The sequence below is a fragment of the Syngnathoides biaculeatus genome, chromosome 3 (genome assembly GCF_019802595.1).
Source record: "Syngnathoides biaculeatus isolate LvHL_M chromosome 3, ASM1980259v1, whole genome shotgun sequence".
In the NCBI taxonomy this organism is placed as follows: Eukaryota; Metazoa; Chordata; class Actinopteri; order Syngnathiformes; family Syngnathidae; genus Syngnathoides; species Syngnathoides biaculeatus.
Window position 1 is genome coordinate 854,608 of NC_084642.1, and position 18,369 is coordinate 872,976.

An 18,369-nucleotide genomic window follows, 5' to 3' on the forward strand; every position below is an offset into this window, starting at 1 on the left:
CACGAGGCCGCACCGAGGGGCCGGCGACTTACGGCGTCATAGATGAGCTGCACGGGCTGCGAGTGGACCCTGACCACGTAATTGGCCCGGCTGTCGTCGGGAGTCAGCTCAAAGGCCACGCGCAGCAGAGACGCCGAGGCCGGGTCGCCCGCCGAGGCCGAGATGAGAGCGGGAACGGCGCCGTGCTGCTCCAAGCCCGTCACGCTCCACTGCCGCAGGGACGCCTCCGCCCTTGGGGAAAGACGCGGCCCGCTGGCTCAACGCGATTGCTGATTTCTTCCACGGCGCTTTTACTTGGACGCGTTGCTTTTTTGGGCCGGGTCTTTCCTCACTTGAACGCTTCAGCACGTGGACCAAACCTGAAGAGCGGTCGGGCCGCCCTCGCCGGCGGCAACCGAATCCAAGCTTTTCTCCACATCCGCAAAAAATTTTGGCCCGCTTTCCCTTGGAGAATTGTTTGAATCCAGCGATAGCAGCACGCCGGCGCTCCGCAAACCGCCGGCTCCAGTTCGAACCCCGGCCGGAGCGGGTACTTTTGGATTCCCTTGACGGCTTTCAACTTGTTACAAGCGCTTCACTAATTTTGTGTTTTCTGTAATGTGTGCGTTAGACCACAAATTCTAATTTTGCACAACGAGGGTCGGGCCACCCCGTCGTCCGTCGAGGTTCCGCGGTGCGCACGCGCACACGCAGCACACGAGGCTCCCTCGTGGTCCGAGTCGAGAGAGGCCGTCGACTAGCGCGCGCTTCTGCCACACTCGCGACGGCGCATCAGTAAACGCGAAAGATTTTGTGCACGCACCTGAGGGCCTGGGCTCCCGGTCTCTGTGAGATTTGGGTGCTGAGGTGGATCATTTGGACCCGGAGGATCTCGGGCACGTGGGGCTGATCTCGGACCGTCACCGAAGTCCTGAAGAGTTGGAAGGTGACCACCACGGCGACGTACTGCAAAGCGCGCACAAAGCGGCAGGTTCTGTGCTGCGACCCGCCAGACGACCTCTTCTAAGGGGGGGGGGGGGGGGGGGGGGGGGTGCCGCACACGGCGGCGTCGTGCTCGCTGGCTGGCAGCAGATGGCGCCACTTACGGGGAACTCTCTCCTGCAGAGTCTGCTCGGAGTGACTTTTTAACACCATTGGGTTCTCGTTGGCGAAGAATACGTTATTAGCGCGTTTTACGCGACGTCTGTTAGTGAAAGCAACTTGCTTTACCCGCGTATCCAAACGGGACACGGAATGACTCGGGGCGCTAGACTACGGCCACGGCTTACCTCTTTGGGCAAGGTGAGGTTATGAGAGCTTCCGCTGTACCCGATGGCGGCGTAGAGCTTCTCCTTCTCCGCCGGCGTCATGATGCCGTCCAAAGCCGAGCCTGAGGAGCAGAGAGGTTGGTCGCCGTGGCAACGGTGAAGGGCTTCAGGTCCCGCGACCTCCACCGACCCTCGGCCTCGGCCTCCTCGCTCTCCCGCGGCTCCTCCTCCGTCTTGGACCTGCGGCCGAAGAAGCCGCGAAAGAATCCGCCGCCTCCTTGCTTCTGGCCCGCCGAAGCCTTCTTGGCGGCCAGCTTCTGGCCCGAGCGCACCACCTGGAGGAGGATCGGCGGGTGGGAGTTATTCAACCCTGTTGCTTTGCTGGCCAACCGGGGCAGCTGGAAATACTTGATCTTTGTTCCTTATTCCGAAAAGGGCGAAGGGGTGAGGACCGCGACAGTTAAGACGGTCCACACATACTTGAGCATGATTAACGTGACAAAAGTCAAACAAAACAAAACAAAACCTGTTCCCGGCACGTGTCAAACAACGCAGCCCATTTCTATCGCTCTTGTGGCGTCTGACTGGCGGGTTGCTTTCCAACCACGCGCTGGACAAACTGAAGTACAAGATGATTTTTCTGGGCAGGCAATGTTAGTAGCAGGTTTGGGATTCCTACTACCTTGACGCAAAAGACAAGCACGTTGGAGCTCATCTAGAAAATGTCACGACGCCGCTGACTCCCGCTACCTGCAATTCAATACATTCAATTCAAAAGCAAAAATCTTTCCGTCCATCTTTTGGACCGACCGCTTGGGCCTCGCCAGGCCAACTGCGGGCGAGAAGGCGGGCGCGCCCTCGACCGGTCGCCGGAGCACATGCAGACAAACAATCCTTCACAGCCACACCGAACGGTCTTCGACGAAGGCAGAGTGGATGTTTTGAGGATGCGGAATGAAAGAAGGAGGGGGGGGGGGGGGGGTGGAGGTGGTCCATGCAAGATCCAGACAACTTTGGCCAGATTTAAACCCAGGTCCTCAGAACTGGGAGGCGGATGTGCAAACTGCCCCCATCAATTGATTCACGACAGAAAGTCATAATCCTCTCATTCAGTCATTCATCAAGAAGAAGCATGAAAACCACTCATTTGGTGTGTGTGTGTGTGTGGGGGGGGGGGGGGGTCTTTGTTTGTTTCGGAAATATACGGTCGAGGAACCGGAGGACGACAAACTCATTTCTGTTGAACGCTGAATTTAGCCAATTCATCTGCGCCTCGTTCTCTCTCGTTCTCCATTTTAGTGCGCACACCTGCTTATTCCTCCCCCCCCCCCCCTTTGTGGGGTTATAAAAGCATTCAACTAGAAAATGATTTCCTATGAAGACGTTTTGTCTTAAACGACTCCCTGAATTGACAGCGTGTTGCAAAACGGCTTCACAAATGTCAACGCATCAGAATTTTGCATACCTGCAATTGCGAAACTCGGACGAGGATTTCAAGCCTCGAAAAACATTTTCCAAATGTCGGTCTTCATCTGACCAATTCCATTCGTACATACCTCCACGTGGGCCTGCTGCCGAGCCAAGGTGATACTGAACACGTCCAGAACTTTCTCCAGGTCCTGGTGAGAAGCACAACGTGGAGTAAATAAGTCCACATGTCTCAACAGATGAATTTTGTCTTTGTTTGAGCGTTTGGACCTGAAGGTTGCACTCCGCGGCCGGGCTCAACTTGCTCTGGCTCAGGAGTTTGCTCTTGTAGGCCGTCTTGTAGGTCCTGAGGTCCCGGCGGTGCCGTCTTATGTTGGACCAGGACCACATGCGGCTGGAGCGGCGGACGTGGACCTCCAGGATGCTGCTGATGGCGTAACGCCACCTAGCGGCCGGACGAAAACACACGCTACAGGAGTCCGTCCATCGCCGGGGCCGGATTCCAAATCATCCCCCGCAAGGGACTAACTTGCTTTTTTTTTTTTTTTTTTTTTTTATTATTAATCCGTGCAAACATCCCAATTTATCAAAATGGAGGTCAGTCATCTCTTGCGATTAAGCCATAAAGTTGATGAAGACCAGTTCCAAGTGCCGTCGCTTGGATCGCAACTCGGTTCACGTCTCGACGGCGGAGGAGCCGTTTCCCGGCGTGCAAAGTGCCACCTTCACCGGTGTTGCTGCCTTTGCGCAACACCGGTGAAGGAAACGCGCCACGTTCCTCGTTGGCGCGGCGGAAGGCAAGAGTCACTCTCAGAAGGTGTGCCGAAATAAAATCTTTTATCGCGGGACGACGTCACAACTGATGCATCTCATTGTCAAAGTATTGGAATTGAGAAGTGGCGAAAGCCGACAAAGGAGAACGCGCACAAAGTGTGGGAAAAATACGTCGGTCTCGCTTTTGCACCGATGGCGTTGGGGGAAAAAAGCTCAACGTTCAGCAAAAAGTCTCCCAGAAACGCAACACAAAGACGAAGCTCGCGTACGGGAAGGAGCCAAAGAGCTTTCTCCCATTTGGGACCATTCAAAGAAACAAACGAAAAGAAAGTCAAAAGAAAGCCGCGCCAAGTGACTGAACTGAACCTTAATTCGACCTTTTAGGGGCCACCGAAGCTAAATCCATACTTGAACTGTGATCCGAGCACAGATTAGATCTGGATCAGACGCGGACCTGGCCCGAGCGTGCAGCGGGACTGACCAGACACGGGCGTCGGCGTGGACCGGCGCGTCCGGCCGGAACTTCCTGTAGGGGCCGTTCTTTACCATGCGGTCTATGGCCTCCAGCATCTCCACCATGGTCACGTACTGCACGCAAAGAAAAATCAGCGCGGCGGTCAGTTTTCCTGCAGTTGCCACGGTCTTCACGTGAGAGTGGCGGTCTTCGTGTAGCGACAGTCGTCACATCGCAACAATGGGTCACAGTGACGCACTTCGGACGGTCACGAGGGTACGTCAAAATGCCCGTCGTCATCGTCACGGCCTTCCGATAGCCGCGGCGGTCGACACAGCGACCGTCAGCCTACTGGAGCGACAGTCGCCATAGCGATGGCCTTATGATAGTAGCGACGGTCGACAATGCGACTGTCTCGCTTCCGTAGAAACAGTCGTCATAGCGATGGCCCTGGGATAGTAGCGACGGTCGACAATCCGACTGTCTCGCTTCCGTAGAAACAGTCGTCATAGCGATGGCCCTGGGATAGCAGCGGCGGTCGACAATGCGACTGTCTCCCTACAGGCAGCAACAGTCGTCATAGCGATGGCCTTATGATAGTAGCGGCGGTCGACAATGCGACTGTCTCGCTTCCGTAGAAACAGTCGTCATAGCGATGGCCCTGGGATAGTAGCGGCGGTCGACAATGCGACTGTTTCCCTACAGGCAGCAACAGTCGTCATAGCGATGGCCTTAGGAGAGTAGCAACGGTCGACAGCGCAACCGTCTCCCGACCGCAGGCATTCGTCATCGCGACAGTCATAATAGCAACGGTCTTCATACCACAGCAACAGTCGTTAAAGGGACGTCATAGCAACGACAGTCAAAGCAGCGCTGATTCACTTCAAAGAGAAGTTAGGGTTAGCGACGCTCGACATATCACCAAACACTGACTCATCCGTTTTCATGAAAAGAAGTTCTGGTGTCATCCCGCTCACTGGAGTCGAACTGCAAATTTGGCGTCGAACTGGTACTTGGTACGCAGGTTTCACCTTGAACTCGTTTTACCTGAGGTTTCGTGATCTGGACATCGATGTTCTGGACCTCCAGAAGCAGTTGGGCTTTCGGAGAGTCCAGTTCCTGCTCGGCGTTGGGGTTGATGCGGATTTTGGCTGAAGCAAAGATGGGCTTGAAAACTGGGAAAACAGAAAAATATGAAATCAGAAGACCAATCAAAATACTAATACAGATTGATTCTCGAAGGGTCAAAATCTGCTTTAATAGGTCCACGTAAAATTGTAAGCTCAAAATAAAGGTGCAGTGTCAGGTCCATATGAAGCCCTAAATTCAAGTAAGGATTTCGTTCCAGTTCGACAACAAAGATCTAGGTCTACATTGGGGTGTGGTTGCAAGTCCACATAAAGATCCAAGTGCTCGTAAAGGCCCAGGGCCGCATAAAGGTCTGCTTTGAGGTATACGTCAACATAAAGACCTAGCTCGAGGTCCACCTAGGATTTAAGGTCCACATAAGAACCTCATTCCGGTTCCACATAACGATCGAGGTCCACGTAGAGCTCCAGCTGCAGGGTCCCCATAAAGGTTCAAGTCTTTCTGAAGGTCTAGGTCCACATAAAGTATTATTCCAGGTCCATATTGAGTTTTTGATCGACCGAGATATCGCTCTACGTAGTCGCGAGTCCATATAAATCTCTAAGTCTCGATCCGCATGAAGGTTCCAAATGAAGAGCGAGGTCCACGCGAATCTTTCTGCACTTTTGCACCAACTTGAAATAACCCGATGGGCGCGATTATTGAATGAAAATAATTGGCAGTTTCAAACCGGAACTCAGGGCAAACATGAAAGACCCTTGAAAGGGTCTCTAGGTGCACATACAGGTCTATGGCAAGGTCCACACAGAGGTCCAGGTCTAGGACAAGTCTAGTTCCAAGTCCACCTAAAGATTTAGTTCAGATTTCATAGGATCCTGCAGTTGAAGATGAAGACCCGCAACAAGTTCTGGGTACTGACTGTAGTGGTATTGAGGCAGCTCCTGGTCCTTGCTGCCGATTCCACACTTGAGCTGATCCTACAAAAGACGAAACGTCGGCGATACTTAGCCGAGCGTCTCATTTTTGTTTGTACGTTTTCTCAATTTGAAAAGAACCTGACCACAATGTCTTGCCACGATCCTCGGTAGAAGATCTGACTGTTGACGTTCCAGTAAGCACACAGACAGTCCAGACGGCCAAGCTAAAACGTCAAAATATTCAAAATCATCATCATAACAACAACGCGGGTCAAATCAAATCTCGTGCAGCCGACCGGCCGCGTCTTTGATGGACTGCCGTTTACCTTGTAGATGATCTTTGCCGCTTCGTTGAGGATGCATAACTTCCAGTTCTCATCTGTGGTCTAACCCCAAAAGTTAAGTGAGCTACGACAAGTGCCGCCGTTCTCAAAACGAGGCCGTCGGTGTTACCTGCAGGCTGAGTTCCGAAAGGGTGACGCCGATGGACAGCGGCCGTTGCGGGTCCGACACCTGAAAAGCGCAAAAAAAAAAACGGCTGCGGTACTTGACGCCCCGCACAAGCTTTACCTGGATCGAGATCTACAGGTTGACCGAGATCCCATACCTCAACTTAGACCCTTAGAGGGACCTTGATGTGGACCTGTACCTAACGTATACATTCAAGTGGATCATAAAACACACCGACCTGGAGCTAGATCTGGATTTGGACTTTACCTGGACAGAGACCTGCCCCGGTTCCGATCCGGCCAATGAGGATCGAGAAGGGCTTAACTGCAACTTATCCCTCCACTTATCCTCACAAGGGTCACGGGGAGTGCTGTGGACTGTCCCGGACCCTGGTACAGTCGCCGGTCAGTCCGTCCCAGGGTACGTACCCGCACCATCGCTGGGTGGGAATCGATTCGTTGTTGACTAAAAGTCATCCGTGACGCTAATTTGGTTTGGCGAAACGTGCGCTGATGAGCGGGCAAGCGAGCCCTCGGCCCTTCCACGGATGTCGTTTTGCCCCGTTTTACGTCGGAAAAGAAGACAAAAGGCCCGAAAGCGCCAAGACCGTAGCAGGTCCGCTTGATTCGCTCGATAAATCTCCAAAGGTGTCAACGAATTGGCCACAGGGGGACATTTTTTTTTTTTTTTTTGGGGAGGGGGGGGGGGTGTATTATCATCTTTTGTTTTGAATACATTCAAAATTGTCAGGCTGCTTGACAAATCTTCTTCGTTCTCCGTGGTGCGTTTTTTCGGGTCACTTAGGTCTGGGTCGCTACTGGGGATGTCGCAAAGAAGACGAAGAGATGAACATTTTCCGGAGCAAAGCGAGCCGATTTCCGTCGCCTTCTGTTCAAAAGCTCCCGGTGTGGAAATTGTTTTTTTTTCTTTTTTTTTTTTGGAAATTGCACAGCCAGAACTTTACGCGGTCGCGCACTTCTGCCTCCCACGACTTCGTATTCCAGTTGGATTATTGTGAAAAGTCAGCTGAGCTTGTCAGGATGACGTCAATTTTCAACGATTTCCGGACGGAGCCGAACATATTGTTTCATAAACAATCAAAACGCACGCGATTCCTAATCCAGTAAACAAACGTGTGGCCGAAGATTGTAACAAACTCCGTGAACGTGAACGGCAACATTTGGAAGCGGCCGAGATCAGAGTGAAAGAAAGGGTTTGACGCGGTCCCGCTACCGAAGCGCGGAGCCCAAAGCGACTCGACTCGGACGGTGAACTTACGTCGTCCTCGTATCGCAGGTGAATGCTGCCGATCTTGACCTGCAGGTTCTTGATGACCTGCGTGGCCACCTTCTCCAGGAACGAGTCCTTCTTCTCCTCCGGAGGTTTCTCTGAAAGCCACCGACGGGAGACTCAGAACGGGAGCGCGAGGAACCGCCGGACCTCAACCCGTCCCGGAACGACGGGACCGGTCGCGCCCGAAGCGGTTCCGTCGGCTCACCTGACTTGCCCTCGTGATCGCGTTTCAACTTCCTCGCAGCTTTTTGGCGCTTTTTGTGTTTTTTTAATCCTTTCGGCACTTTGGCAGCATTAAAGACAAACACAGCAGTTAGTCAGAGAAAGCGGGAGGGACCCTCGGCCCGTCGCGTGAGCGCCACGACAAGGACCCTCGGCCCGTGGCGTGAGCGCCACGACAAGGACCCTCGGCCCGTCGCGTGAGCGCCGCGACAAGGACCCTCGGCCCGTGGCGTGAGCGCCGCGACAAGGACCCTCGGCCCGTGGCGTGAGCGCCGCGACAAGGACCCTCGGCCCGTCGCGTGAGCGCCGCGACAAGGACCCTCGGCCCGTCGCGTGAGCGCCGCGACAAGGACCCTCGGCCCGTGGCGTGAGCGCCGCGACAAGGACCCTCGGCCCGTCGCGTGAGCGCCACGACAAGGACCCTCGGCCCGTCGCGTGAGCGCCGCGACAAGGACCCTCGGCCCGTGGCGTGAGCGCCGCGACAAGGACCCTCGGCCCGTCGCGTGAGCGCCGCGACAAGGACCCTCGGCCCGTCGCGTGAGCGCCGCGACAAGGACCCTCGGCCCGTCGCGTGAGCGCCACGACAAGGACCCTCGGCCCGTCGCGTGAGCGCCACGACAAGACCCTCGGCCCGTCGCGTGAGCGCCACGACAAGGACCCTCGGCCCGTCGCGTGAGCGCCACGACAAGGACCCTCGCCCGTCGCGTGAGCGCCACGACAAGGACCCTCGCCCGTCGCGTGAGCGCCACACAAGGACCCTCGGCCCGTCGCGGAGCGCCACACAAGGACCCTCGGCCCGTCGCGTGAGCGCCACGACAAGGACCCTCGCCCGTCGCGTGAGCGCCACGACAAGACCCTCGGCCCGTCGCGTGAGCGCCACGACAAGGACCCTCGCCCGTCGCGTGAGCGCCACGACAAGGACCCTCGGCCCGTCGCGTGAGCGCCACGACAAGGACCTCGGCCCGTCGCGTGAGCGCACGACAAGGACCCTCGGCCCGTCGCGTGAGCGCCACGACAAGGACCCTCGGCCCGTCGCGTGAGCGCCACGACAAGGACCCTCGGCCCGTCGCGTGAGCGCCACGACAAGGACCCTCGGCCCGTCGCGTGAGCGCCACGACAAGGACCCTCGGCCCGTCGCGTGAGCGCCACGACAAACAGCCAATCGCAGAGCAGCGCGGACGGCCAAAACCTCCGCCTTTTTTTTTTTGCTGCTGACTTCCAAGCGCTCGCATTTCACGTTTGTTGTGATTTCAACCAAAGTCCCAATTCTGGGGGCGGGGCGGGGGGGGGGTGGCCTAAACTGCGGGCGGCCCGAAAAGGGAGCGGCGAGCGTGTAGATTTGGACACAAGCGAGCGACGCCGCCGCTGCTGCAGCGGCTGAATGGAAAATGCCAGAATTTAGCCGCTTCTACTGTGACGGAAGATGTTGTGTGGCTAGTCAGATAAAAAAAAAAAAAAAAGGGGGGGGGGGTCCACGGTCTCTCTTCATCACCCCCTGCGATTAACGGGGACGGCCGGTTCTGTTGTTGCCATATTAAAAAAAATAAAGAAACGAAATACTTGCAACAAGACGCTTGCAACTAACCAGTCAACGGCATGCTAGCTAGCGGGCGGGCATGCGCGCGTGTGTGCGTTACCGTTGAGCGTTTCCTGATAAACAAAAGTTTCCAGACTGAAGAGCAGCTCGCCGCTTTGTGATGCTGACAGCAAACGCAGCGTAAACAACAACAACACAACAAAGACAACAAATCAGAGTAGTACACACGCATACGCAAATGTGACATTTGATGTACTTTAGCTAAGCAGCAGGATTTGAGCTCTTCCAGTGGATTCTCACCACCGGTGTCAAAGTCAAGGACCGGGGGGCCAGATACGGCCCCGCCACGTGATTTTATGCAGACCGCTAAGGTAAATCTAGTCTGTCGGCTTCCACGATTCCTGTGAAATTCCGGACCACAATGTCAAAGAATTGCATCCCACAAATGATCATGTGGACATATTGCAAGCGTTTGCGTGTTGCCGAGCCAAACATGAAGAACAAGTTGAAAAACTCGTTCCCCTTGATTTCTAATTCCAAAATGGGTTCTTTTGGGCGCATTCCCAGTCGTGACGGCACTCCGGGGGAAAGCGCAACTCCAACCTGGCCCCCGACAACAACAACAACAACAATTGTCTGACACCGCTCCAAAACGTTGCTGATGTGAAGCTTCGGCGACTAGAATTTCAGGAAAAAGAGAAAAATAATCTTACACCCACCGCTAAAAATAAATAAACGCCGTAATGTAGGCATTCGTACTAGGTACTGCATGTACAACGATGTAAAAACACGACGACAGCATTACCGTTTCGGCAAACTCCAATCAAAATAACGACTCGTGAAAATCCAAACAAGATGCCGCAAGGCATGCTGGGAGTGGCAGCTACATGCTACATGCTAACAAGCCAGTCCTATTTTCTATTTGCGCATTTCGTCACGAGCGCTCCTCATCGTTTGTGTTCCTCGTAGCGCAATCGAACCACCGACGGTCAAATTTACGCCATTCGATTTGTCCTGCGGCGTTATGATGCTGATTTTGAATATTCACAGTGTTTTGATCTTTTGGCTGGGCCGTCTGGAGGGTCGATTTATTTTCATTTACAGCCGAAGCTCAGTTTTCACGCGTAAGAGCTTGCAGAAATCTGACGAGAAAACAGCGACAGTAATAGTGGCCATAAAAAAAATAAGAATCTCAATGCAATTCATCGGCGATATTAATAAACATTATAGAAGGACAACGAGAAACCAAGGAGTCATAAAGCGGATAAATGATCACTGGGCAACGGTTTTTTTGGGTGCACTCAGCGCGGCTCATTTTTCAAGTATCACATCGGGAAATGTCGGCCCAGAGTTGCGGCAAACTTCCAGGCGGCGATTCGACGGATGTACGACATTGACGACGTGCCGCACGTCAATCGAACGCGTCGGGGCCTTAGCGGTCCACGCCGGCGCACTTCCTCCGAGGACCTCGGCGGTTCTTACCTCGTCTCGCCGCCGTGCGCAGGGCGTCCTCGATGCGTTGCAGCTCCCGTTGTTTGGCCTCCTGCTGGTAGCGCTCCTCTTTGGCCCCGTCGTACGCGACGCCTGTTGGCGACATTCCGTCAGTCGGAGCGCGTTTGCGTGACACCGAAGGTGGAGCCCGGGAACTATGTAGCGGCGAGTTGAGGAGCTTAGTTCACAGCCAATCTGTGTGGCTTCCATTTGGAAAATGGACAACTTGGACGCATTTCCATTCCAATCTGCAGATACTTTGGGGGCGTCAATCACTTTTCTCTTATTATTGGTGTCACCGAACGTGGCGCTGCCGCACTTTGGCGCCAAAGTCATTTTTTACGTCTGTGCTTTGCCCCAAATTGTTCAGCACCAGGCAAAGGATCGGTCCGCCCAAAAAACCAAAAAAAAAAAAACAAAAAACACAATTTCACTTTAGATCAATGGGGAAAGATGACAAGAGACAATTACTGGACTGAGGTCCAGAAGTGTTTGGTTTTCCCGGGGCAACTTCTGGTTGAAATGACGCCACTTTGATGAGTCACATGATGTCCGTCGGGCCAATCGTTCCCCGTTGAATTCTCAAGAGGACTTTTGGGGGCTTTTTGCATTCCCTTTGCACGCTTCATCACTTTACTCATTGCAAAATATTACGCAAATGATATTTTCTCGTACGTTTCGACATTTGCAGGTCGTCGACCAATGCGCCGCTGCGCTTACGCGGCGGCCACGCCGAACGCGGGGCATTCGCGTGGCGCACATGCTACAACGCTAGCTCCTGTACATGGACTACTGGGAGCGAGGCGGCGGCGCGGCTGCTGGTTCAACTCTGAGGACTAAAAGAGAAGTCTCAGGAGTCTGGAACGAGCTCTTTTTGGTCCAGACAAGCCACCTGCCTTTGGCAACAGATTTAGTACTAGGAAGCACACCGATTCCTCACACCTCATGAAAGGGACGCGCCGATAAGGAGTCCTGCACCCAACAATGTCGATATGACCGACCACACGTGTGGTAAATTTGGATAAAGTGTGCGACTTTTGTCATTTTTTTTTTTTTTAAATTTTACAGCTTTTTTCCCCCCCGTTTAGTTCCAGTAACTTGGCCCTTTTAGGCCACAAAAAAAAAAAAAAAAAACCCTACGAAACAATAACTTCTAAGCGGGGCTCCGGACTTAAATAAATCAATTCAATGTAAAAAGTGCTTTAAGCCATTCGCGGGCAGCCATGAGTTTCTCGCATTATATCCAAATATTGAAGTGTTTTAATCTGGTATCAGGAGAGGATTGGGGCGCGCTTACTGGCTCCGGGAACAAGCAACAGGTAGAGCCCGTCCAGCGTGGCCACCACCGCGTCGCTGTACAACTTCTTCCATGGGATCTTCAACGTCAGCGTACCTGCGTGGGGGGGGGGGGGCAGCCACACGGGCGCAAACGCAACGACAATCAGTCACTCACACGCTCGCTCGCTCGCTCGCCTGCTGGTACACGCACGCGCCAGCCGCTCACCGATCTGTCCAGCCTTAATCTTGAACGGGATGTCAAATTCACTCTGGGGGGGGGGGGGGGGGGAAAGACCAGTTGGCTGCGACACGAGAAAGGGGAAAAAAGAAAAAGAAAAAGACTTACCAGGGCATTTTCCTTCACTCTCAGGTTCTCCAGGACAACATTTCCTGCAAGAAATAACAGCAGCGCATCACCGTGGCAACCGAGTACACTCGGGAGTCGCCGCGTGACCAGCTCGGCGGAACACGTCGGTCGCGCGATCGACGATTGGGGGAAAAAAACCCAAAACAAAACAAAAAACACACGCAGATAATTGAGTTTACGGCGTGAGAAGTTTAGACATCCATCCATCCACGCTTATCCTCACGAGGGTTGCAGGGAGTCCTGGAGCCTATCTCAGCTGTCAACGGGCAGGAGGCAGGCGGGGTACACCCCGAACTGGTCGCCCGCCGATCGCAGGGCACCCCTATGGGCAATTGAAGGGTGTTCAATGAATGTTGCATGTTTTTTGGGGTGTGCCCGCCCGGCCGGAGGCACGAGGAGAACACGCACAGGCGGGTCCGGGATCTCAGAACTGTGAGGGCAACGCTTGACCAGCTGAGCCACGGTGCCAACTTTACACATTCAAATCAATCTAATTTGAATTTCCCAGTGATGATTTGCTTGGCTTTAAACGAGCAACGACACCATTTGGACAGTGAAGCCGTTGACCGAAGATGGTTTCCTTTTCACGCTTTTCTTTGGCTCCGGGGTCGGGAATCGAACAGAAGGACGCAGACGGCGTTTGACCTGAGAAAGGCCGAAGGAGGAACAAACGTCTTCACCGTGAAAGCCTTTGAAAAGCGTTGATTGTGCAACTCAAACGCGTACCCGAGAACAGACCCCAAGAGCTGGTTTCCGCCCCGGATTGGTTGGGCGAGGTCCTTCGACACAACAATTCGCGGAGGTTTCCGTCAGTCTTTTCGTCCGCTTCCGTTCCCGTTGCAGTCAGGTCCACCATCCTTGCGCTGTTCTCAGTCCACGTTTCTTTGTTGCATACATGGGACGGTTTCCTTTTCTCATTTTGCGCCCCCCCCCCCCCCCCCACCCCAAACTTTCAGCGATACTCCATTTTGCAGAAGTTTGAAGTTACCGGTCCGTATTGTTTTTCTATTAGGGTAACAACATGGAAATACAGAACAGGTCAGAAAGTGGCGGCATATCGTGACTTTTGTATGAACAAATGACGGCCGAATTTTAGACAAGACCTTGTTGCGTGTCATGACAATCTCGAATTTTAGACAAGTAAAAAAATGTGGTTGTGGGTTTCCTGGCAGCTCTCGACGAGGGAGAAAAGTGACCGAAGCCTGGTTGCGCGTGCGTATGGAGAAATGCAACTGCCTTTCAAAAGTTCAGACTCGGAACGAGGTCGGTGGACGCTGAAGACGCTGCGTGTCGAGATAGAGAGGAGAGGAGAGGAGAGGAGTCGAACCCGCGACGACGCAACTCTGAGAGGAACCAGAGAGAAGCCCAGCAAAAGCCGCTTCCCGTTTCTCCGGCACTTCTTCATTCCCCGCAAGCTTAACTGGGGCCGTTCGCGTGCGGCTAACCCGCTAGTTAGCCGCTGAGCTCACCTCCCCAGATCCCGATCTTGAGCTGGGACTTGTCCAAGTTCTCCACGTAGTCTCCGATGAACCTGTTGAGCAGGTCGCTGACCAAAGCCTCGAAAACCATGACGGACCGAGACCAGCCTCACTTTTCGCTCGACTTCCGCGTGAGATGCGCGCCAGCTGTCAGCTGAGAGTCGCCCGAACGACGACTTTGCGTTCTGTTAGTCACGCCTGCGGTCCGGAAACATCCCAGAGCGCATCGATCGCTTCCCGCCCTCCTCCGAGATTACTGGTTGGAGGACAGGCGCCGCTGCAACTATCATTGGCTGTTGCGTCCCCGTAAGGCCACGCCCTACTGCTTCCAGACGGGAAGTTCAGGACTTTTTTTTTTTTTTTTTTCAATTTCATGTTGATTTTCGTTGCCAATGATCTAAAAAAATAATCCTAATAATAATAAAGACTGGACGTATGGATGGCTCATTGGCCACCGAAACTGAAGTCGCCGTCCGCCATCTTGATCCTCCCAAAACAAGCACGCCGTCCCGCGCGTTAATCGGCAGTTTCACAACGAGGAGAAAACATTCCACAGGAAAATTCCAAAGATTTACTTTGACACTTTTTTTTTTTTTTTAATTTTCTGATGAGCTTAATTCACGTGAACAAAGTTTTGTTTCCGGTTGTTGTCGTTCACCGCTCGCTCTCTGCTTGTCATGTCAATATTTTCCCAGGCAAGAAAAAAACATTTTCAGTGAAATTTTTTGATGAATTTCATCAGACAGAACTCGATTTTCAAGTGCAAGCAAACAAGTTTAAATTTTCCATCTGAAATAAGACGTCACAGAGACAAGAAATGAACAATGCCTTTAGCATGTAGTCGCCCATTGCCAGTCCTTATTTCCCAAAATATATCCAACTGATTGACTTAAAATGTAATGCTTTTATGACAAAAAAAATGTGCTTATTTTTTTTGCTACATTACGATGATAGTGCTTCGCAGCGTATTTTGGCAAAAGTTAACATGTCACGGAAATCGGGCCCGAGGTAAGGGACGGGTTTCCAATGACGTCACCAATCGGCTAAATTAATGATGGAAAAAAGCGTCACGCTTCAGCTATCACCCGTGTTCTTTGATCTCCATGACACACAAGATGGCGTCACCAGGAAGCGATCCCTATGCAAGGTTTTGTCTTTCCTTTGCACTCCGCCTTTTTTGGCTGACCAAGTCAAATTAAAAAGCCTTCATGTTACCAGAACTGAAATAAATGTCAAGCTAACGCGAGCAGTTTTAATTCGACATGCCAAATTTGGAGACGAGCCCAGGCCATAATCCAACCGACGAAGCGTGTCCCAAGATGGCGGCCGACCGGCTCCAACCCGTCGTCACGCCGCTCGATGGGTTTGCGCTATCCGGTCCGATTTTGCTTTGGCGTAGCGATCAATAGTGCTGGTCTTTCGAGTGTACCAGTTCTTGTCTATGAAATCATTCCTAAGTGCTTCTTCTTCATTCCGTTCCGACACGGGGTTACGTTCACCGAAGCGCTACACGCGTTCTTAGCTACTGTAGCGCAATGTATGTATTTTTCGTATCCTGCTACAACGCCACCTACCGATCTCTCTCAGCGAGTTGCGGAACGCCCGGCTTGGGTTGTAGCTGGCGAACACGTCCTCTCGGTTCCCTCGCGTCCATCTCGGCTCCCCCCCCCCCCCGCGTTCCGGTGGACAATCGCCCGCAGCGGCGGCGGCTGCCGCCCGGGCTGCCTTCGAGCAAACTAACTCACCTCACTGCCATCTGATTACTGGCCATATTTATATAAAGTTTTTTTTTTGGTTTTGAAATGTCGAGGAACTCTCCTAGGTCTTTGGCCTGACCCCCCGTGGGCCACTTTAAACTCATTTATTGATCAAAGTCGACTCATGCCGGGATGCCAGATTGATACGAATCGGATGTCTGAGCGAGATCAGCGAGTCAATATTGCGACATCGTGTCTTGCAAAATTCTTTTCCCGTCCCTCCGGTCTGAGAAAAAAAAAAACAACGTTGCCATCTCGCGACGTGTCGGACTCAATTGAAACTTTATTTTTTCAGGCTCGTCACGCGGCGCCATCACAAATGGGGTGAAATTTGAGGGTTGGCGCAGGCGTGTTTCCGCAGCCGATGCTCAGAAGTGAAGTCCTGGCCGCACGCGCGGCACGTCAGGGCTTCGTCTCCCTTGTGCGTCCGCATGTGCTTGACCAGCTTGGAGTGAAATCTGAAGTTCATGCGGCAGACGCCGCACGAAAGCGGTTTCTCTCCGGTGTGGATGCGCACGTGCTCCACCAAACTGGACTTTCTGGGGAACTTCTTCTCGCAGAAGGAGCACGTGAAGCGCTTCTCGCCCGTGTGCGAGCGCACGTGGCGCAAGAGCGACGAGTGGGCGCCGAAGCTGGCGTTGCACAGTTGGCAGACGAAGGGCTTCTCGCCCGTGTGCGTGCGCATGTGGTTGACGAAGGTGGAGCGAAACCTGAAGGCGGCGTTGCACACGCCGCACGTGTACGACTTGTTGCCGCCGCCGTGCCCTTTCATGTGGCCCAAGAAGGTGGAGCGGAACTTGAACGTCATGTCGCACGCCGAACACGACAGCTGCTTCTCTTCCTCGGCCCCCCGGGGGACGCTTTCCCCGCGTCTCTTCGGACTGGCGCCGCCCTGCCGCTCGGGGTTCTCCTGGCGCTCGCCTTCGCCTTCGTCTTGGTCTTCACTCTTGACGATGACGCGCGTCACCGCCGGCTCGCCCGAGTCGGCCTCCTCCGGATCGTCCGGTCGCTCGCCCGCGTTCTCCTCCGTCGGAAGGGACCGCGACGGCGGCGGCGGTGCAGCTGTGGGACACAATTTGATGGGAAAAGGCTCGTTACCACATCAATCGCGCACGGCCCCCTTGACCAACAAGCAAGATTATTCCATTCTGCGACCATCCTCATAATGAAAAGAAACGACAAAAAACGAATTGACGGCCATGCAAGCAGACGGGGGGGGGGGGGGGGGGAATGCGAAAATGAAACCTGCTGAAGGTTTGCAAAGAGCGTCCAGTAGCTGGCGCTGTCGGCGGTTCTCCTCTTTGGTTCGGCAAAGTTCGTCCTCGTAGTCCGCTATGGTTCTCTCCAACACCACGAAGATTTCTTCCACGGCCAAACTCAGGCGCTCGTTGACCAAAGCTCTCAGCATGTGAACTTTCAACATGTTGCCGCGAGACGAGTGGAAAAGTGGCTGTTGCTAACTTCCTTTGTTGTGCTAACGGCGGGCGGCTGGCTAACGAGCTGCGAGCGAGCTCAGATGCTGAACTGACAATTACGCCGGAAGGCGGGGGGGGGGGGGAACAAACTATTGCAAATTTGGAAAAAGAAAAACAACAACAAAAAAAAATATAGACCACTTGATTCCGCTGCGTTGGACGGACGTGAACGTGAAGCGGCCCGGGACGACCCAAGAGAGGCGACGTCTTGAACTGCAGCGGGACTGCGCGTGCGCAATGCAGCTGCCAGCAGACCCGCCAAAGAAAAAAAGGAAAAAAAGAAAAGCACGCCTCGCTCGTACTGCGCATGCGCCCGCCATCTTCTGGAGCCCTTCGGAAAATGGATGCGAGCGCAAATCGACGGATTGGCTTCGTTGGACTACTTTGGGATGTCGACGCGACTTCGCGTGTTCGTGCAATAATCACGCCCCCCAACCCTCTCAGCGGAGCCGTGAGCTTGTTAGCGAGCCCCGTCGAAACGTATGTGGGCTCCAGCACTCCCCGCGACCCTCGTGAGGATAAGCGCCAAAGAAAACGGGTGGATGGCTGGCCAAGTCTGGAACAACGCGAGCGAGTACGTGAGGTTGGCAGCTGAAGAAACAACCGCAGCGGTGGCAAAGGAGGAGCGTCCAGGACGCCGACGTGTCAAAGTGTTCGAAAACCAAACAAAAATGTTGCGACACTAACGGGCACAATGCCGCAAGAGGAAGATGTTGATTTTGGAGTTCGGGACAATGAATTGTGTCGCTAGAGGAAGAAGCACGTTTTCATTGACATCAGCATGCATACAAACCATTTGCATTCCAGCAAATAAAATCTGATTAGACAAACATTTTTGAACGTGCACGAATAAAAAAAAAAAAAAATTGTAGCATTTTCGCTCACCCCAAAAGGTTCCAGTAAAAAAAAACAAGTTGCATTGCTGAGGAAAAATTGTGGCAATTAGAAAACAAGTCGTAATATCACCAGAAAAACGACGTAGGATTGTTTTTTTTTTTTATTGCACTACAAGTTGTAACAACGTTTTTGTGAGGAATGACCCAAATTCATTAGACTCATGATAAGTTTTTTCTATTTGACTAAAGTTACATTTCCTTTTAAATGAGAGCAAA

At 53.2% G+C, this 18,369-nt stretch overlaps 2 protein-coding genes across 12 annotated transcripts in view; both read right to left on the reverse strand.

The window, feature by feature from the left end:
- vps13c (vacuolar protein sorting 13 homolog C) overlaps window positions 1-15,618 on the reverse strand; it is a 46,807-nt gene extending 31,189 nt beyond the window's left edge. For 3 of the 11 annotated variants that reach the window (XM_061813469.1, XM_061813472.1, XM_061813468.1), the window contains exons 1-20: window positions 14,017-14,226; window positions 12,527-12,570; window positions 12,407-12,449; window positions 12,200-12,295; window positions 10,894-10,995; window positions 9,512-9,574; window positions 7,858-7,935; window positions 7,638-7,747; window positions 6,363-6,422; window positions 6,236-6,295; window positions 6,053-6,133; window positions 5,912-5,969; window positions 4,951-5,078; window positions 3,931-4,037; window positions 2,946-3,120; window positions 2,804-2,866; window positions 1,438-1,582; window positions 1,269-1,369; window positions 803-945; window positions 33-231 (exon numbers count right to left, since the gene is read on the reverse strand). In XM_061813469.1, the coding sequence (XP_061669453.1) occupies window positions 33-231; window positions 803-945; window positions 1,269-1,369; window positions 1,438-1,582; window positions 2,804-2,866; window positions 2,946-3,120; window positions 3,931-4,037; window positions 4,951-5,078; window positions 5,912-5,969; window positions 6,053-6,133; window positions 6,236-6,295; window positions 6,363-6,422; window positions 7,638-7,747; window positions 7,858-7,935; window positions 9,512-9,574; window positions 10,894-10,995; window positions 12,200-12,295; window positions 12,407-12,449; window positions 12,527-12,570; window positions 14,017-14,116 (1,956 nt within the window). In that variant the 5' untranslated portion in view covers window positions 14,117-14,226. Of the gene's footprint in view, window positions 1-32; window positions 232-802; window positions 946-1,268; window positions 1,370-1,437; window positions 1,583-2,803; window positions 2,867-2,945; window positions 3,121-3,930; window positions 4,038-4,950; window positions 5,079-5,911; window positions 5,970-6,052; window positions 6,134-6,235; window positions 6,296-6,362; window positions 6,423-7,637; window positions 7,748-7,857; window positions 7,936-9,511; window positions 9,575-10,893; window positions 10,996-12,199; window positions 12,296-12,406; window positions 12,450-12,526; window positions 12,571-14,016; window positions 14,228-15,599 lie in introns of those variants that run through there. The other 8 variants (XR_009794060.1, XM_061813470.1, XM_061813471.1 and 5 more) reach the window with 8 other exon arrangements.
- A 429-nt stretch (window positions 15,619-16,047) lies between these two features.
- On the reverse strand, window positions 16,048-18,130 carry LOC133497644 (zinc finger protein GLI4-like). Its single transcript, XM_061813695.1, has 2 exons — window positions 17,028-18,130; window positions 16,048-16,844 (listed from the first exon to the last, which is right to left on the reverse strand). The coding sequence occupies exons 1-2, from the start codon at window positions 17,203-17,205 to the stop codon at window positions 16,096-16,098; spliced, it is 927 nt and encodes a 308-aa protein (XP_061669679.1). The 5' UTR covers window positions 17,206-18,130; the 3' UTR covers window positions 16,048-16,095.
- Window positions 18,131-18,369: the final 239 nt, after the last annotated feature.